Here is a 3,516-nt window from a genome sequence, read left to right as displayed (position 1 = left end):
ACGTAGGCCAAAAAAGTTTAAATCACAGTGATCCATAAACAAAGTCATGGCCACATTCTTCTGGGATTGCCGAGGTGTTATTCTCATCAATTACTTGGAACCAAACCAATCAATCAACAGTGATCGATACATTATTACACTTAAGAAGCTGAAAGAAGTCATCCGCAAAAAAAGGTCAACAATTCCACTGTCAAATGTCATCTTACACCACGACAATGCCAGACATCACACTTCGATGGCAACATCTGTGGCCATTGCCAAAATGGGATAGGCAATAATGCCACATCCACCATACAGTCCTGACTTGGCCCCTTCTGACTTTCATCTGTTTGGCCCTGTCTCCGGGGTCTACATTTTGAAGACATAGAGGTTGTTAAAAACACCATATGTTCCTGGGTCAAACACCATCCACTGGAATTTTTCCAAAGTGGATTCACAGCTTGGGTTGACAGGTGGAGAAAATGTTTGAGGGCAGATGGTGAATTTTTTGAGTAGAGTCATTCTGTTACTAAGACTTCAAAGTATTTTACTGCAAATTTTCAAATCTGTATCTATGATAAATTTGAGTTGTGAGCATTTAGGCATTAATTTTTGAACAACCTCCGTATATATATATATATATATATATATAATATATATATTATATACATATATATATATATACATATATATGGCTTAAGAAATTATTGAAAGCAGTTTGAAGATTTTTAAGAGACAACAAAAGACATATGAAGACAAAAATAACAGACACTGCTATGGTAAGGTGTTGTCCAGTTGGTAAGACTGTGTTCAAAGTCAGACATTTTAACCCTTCACTGTTTGTTTATTGTACATGTATTTCACCTTTTTATTTTAATTTCTTTATATGCAACAATGGCTGCTCTTAACTATCTCTTTACACTACACTTTTCTTACTATGGTGGTGCCCTGGGGCAGCTTAGCAGGGCCAGTTTGGGGGGATCCTGCGCTCTAGATTTGAACCCTAGTATGTTAGGGACCTACCCTAAAGAGGTTACCTGGATATGGTGGGTAGGCCCATAACCTTGGCCATGATTATGCTAAAAACCTCTATTGATTGCAAAATTTTATCGCATTTATATATTATCAATAAATTGGAGTTGTGCACCTGAGATTTGTCTGTTTCTGTGCCTGCAATTAGTCTCATCAGGTAGCACCTCCCATTATACATATTCAGGGTGTGCAGTCCAGGAACCTTCCCTATATACAAGTATAAAACATGCATATACATGCCAAAAGTCTAACATTAAGCTAATTGTTATTCTAACTTTCCTTAATCTAATTACATAAACCACATGGTCTATGGCATCTCCTAAAGCCAAGATTCATAAAAATATTTCTCAGTAACAGTAACCATATACTGTATTGAATCAAGGCATGAATGTCTTCATTCAAGTCATACAATTGGCAGTAGAACATTAGAAAACAAATATATGGACAGCAAAACAAAACAAAAAACGTAAAATTTTCAAACATTTCTAATTTATTTCCATATAACACTGTTTCATGTAGGACATTACTCCACGTTACTCCTCTGGGCAAACAGTAGTGTAACCTTTATGTACCTGAACGCAAAGCTCCTTTCTTCCAATCCATAGAGACGACCTTGTGTCCTTTGCGCACCCATGTTAGTGAATCTGCACAACAATTTTCTCAGAACTTTCACTACAAGTGATATGCCTTGAAAATGAACAGAGATTGTGGCCTAAAATAAATATTTAAAGACAATTATATGGTTGAGCAGAATTAAGATTTGTTTTAGTTGAATTTGTATTTATTTCCAATATTCGGAATGGTATGGAAAATTCCAACCAAACCTTTGTGAAAAAATTCATTCTTCTAGGGCTCTCGAATGTCCCTTGTCTACAGGTTATCTTCTCTCTGCTGCTTCTTCTGATGTTCTTAGTGACTTTCACAGGAAATGTTCTACTGATTATTGTGGTGAGACTGAATCTCCGGCTCCAGACCCCCATGTACTTTTTCTTGAGTAACCTCTCTCTCATTGATATTTGTTTTTCAACAACTGTAGTCCCAAAAATTGTGATAAACACCCTATCTCGTGACAGAAGTATTTCCTTTCTTGGATGTGCTGCCCAGTTGTACTTCCATTTGGCCCTGGGTGGCACAGAATGCTTACTGTTGGCTGTCATGGCTTACGACCGGTACACCGCTATCTGTAAGCCTTTACAGTACTCCACTATCATGGACAAAAGACTCTGCTTATTTCTCGTTGGTGGATGCTGGACTGTGAGTTTTCTAAACGCATTTATCCTGACATTATTCACCTTCCAGCTGCCTTTCTGCAAATCCAACCACATCAACCACTTTTCCTGTGAGATGCCTGCACTCTTTCAACTCTCTTGTACAGATACCTGGCTCAATGAGCTATCAGAGTACATTGTGGTTGGGCTAATTGTGCTCGGCTCTTTCCTGTTGATATTCATGTCCTACTTCAGTATCACCTTGACCATACTAAAAATACACTCCGTCAAAGAACGCCTGAAAGCCCTCTCCACCTGTGCTTCTCACCTTATAGTGGTTTCTCTCTTCTACGGCACTATCATGTTAATGCATTTTCATCCCTGGCATGCTTACTCTCCAGAACAGGACAGGGTGGTGTCTATCCTATATACAGTGGTGACTCCAATGCTGAATCCTATTATATACAGTATAAGGAACAAAGATGTCAAAGTATCCATTAAAAAGACGATGAACTTTAACATAAAGTACTGATACCTATTATTGGTGCTGATATTCTGAAAATTGTATGCATCAGTGGTTCCCAAACTCGGGGCTCAAGACACTCTGGAAGTCCAGGTCTAAAGGATAGCCATGCTTGACCACAGTTGCTTAAATCAAATCAACTGAGGTAGTAATTAAGTCACCTGTGCTCAAGTATGACTAACCTTAAAACCTGGACTGTTAAGGTGCATTGAGGACCATGGTTGGGAAACACTGGTATACACTGTTGCAGCAAATACCTTTGCCCATCTACCTTTTTTTTTTATCTCCAATCCAAGTAAAGATAAGTGAGCCAAATGTGCATGAACCATCAAAGATATCATAGTGGTGACCATTGGTCAATATGGCCGCAGTCATCACCCATCTGAGTAGGCTTCAGCTTACTCAGAATGGGCAATGGAACGGCTCAACCAGCACCAAGAAATTTGTGTCGGAAGAAGCAGACCCCAGCATGCCTGTAAAACAGGGGTGTCAAACCCCCATTGGTGCCCGCTCCCCCACATGTTCGCAGCAAGACAAACATGCTGCCATTGTGAGGCACTGTGAGTGGTCTCGCAGGACCTGTTCTACATATGCGCAGAATGGGTCCTGTGCATGCTCAGTCCACCAGCCATCTGAGATGTACAAACCATCAGGTCTGTGTACATATCTCAATCAGGTCTATGGTTTGTCCCTGAAGCAAAGTTACTGGCTTCATTCTGCTTTACTCCCAACTCAGAATCAGGGCCAGTGTGTTCCTTGGGGTTATCAGTATGG

General features: G+C 39.8%; 1 protein-coding gene across 1 annotated transcript; it reads left to right on the top strand.

Annotated features, from left to right (window-relative positions):
• The first annotated feature begins 1,815 nt into the window (after positions 1-1,815).
• Positions 1,816-2,751, top strand: LOC148522275 (olfactory receptor 5V1-like). The gene has a single exon (XM_088474192.1). The coding sequence runs from the start codon at positions 1,816-1,818 to the stop codon at positions 2,749-2,751; it is 936 nt and encodes a 311-aa protein (XP_088330318.1).
• Positions 2,752-3,516: the final 765 nt, after the last annotated feature.

Source organism: Taudactylus pleione, unplaced genomic scaffold (assembly GCF_031769625.1).
Source record: "Taudactylus pleione unplaced genomic scaffold, aTauple2 ptg000148l, whole genome shotgun sequence".
Taxonomy (NCBI): domain Eukaryota; kingdom Metazoa; phylum Chordata; class Amphibia; order Anura; family Myobatrachidae; genus Taudactylus; species Taudactylus pleione.
The sequence above is the reverse complement of the archived record's forward strand: the minus strand, read 5'-3'. Positions and strand labels throughout refer to the sequence as shown.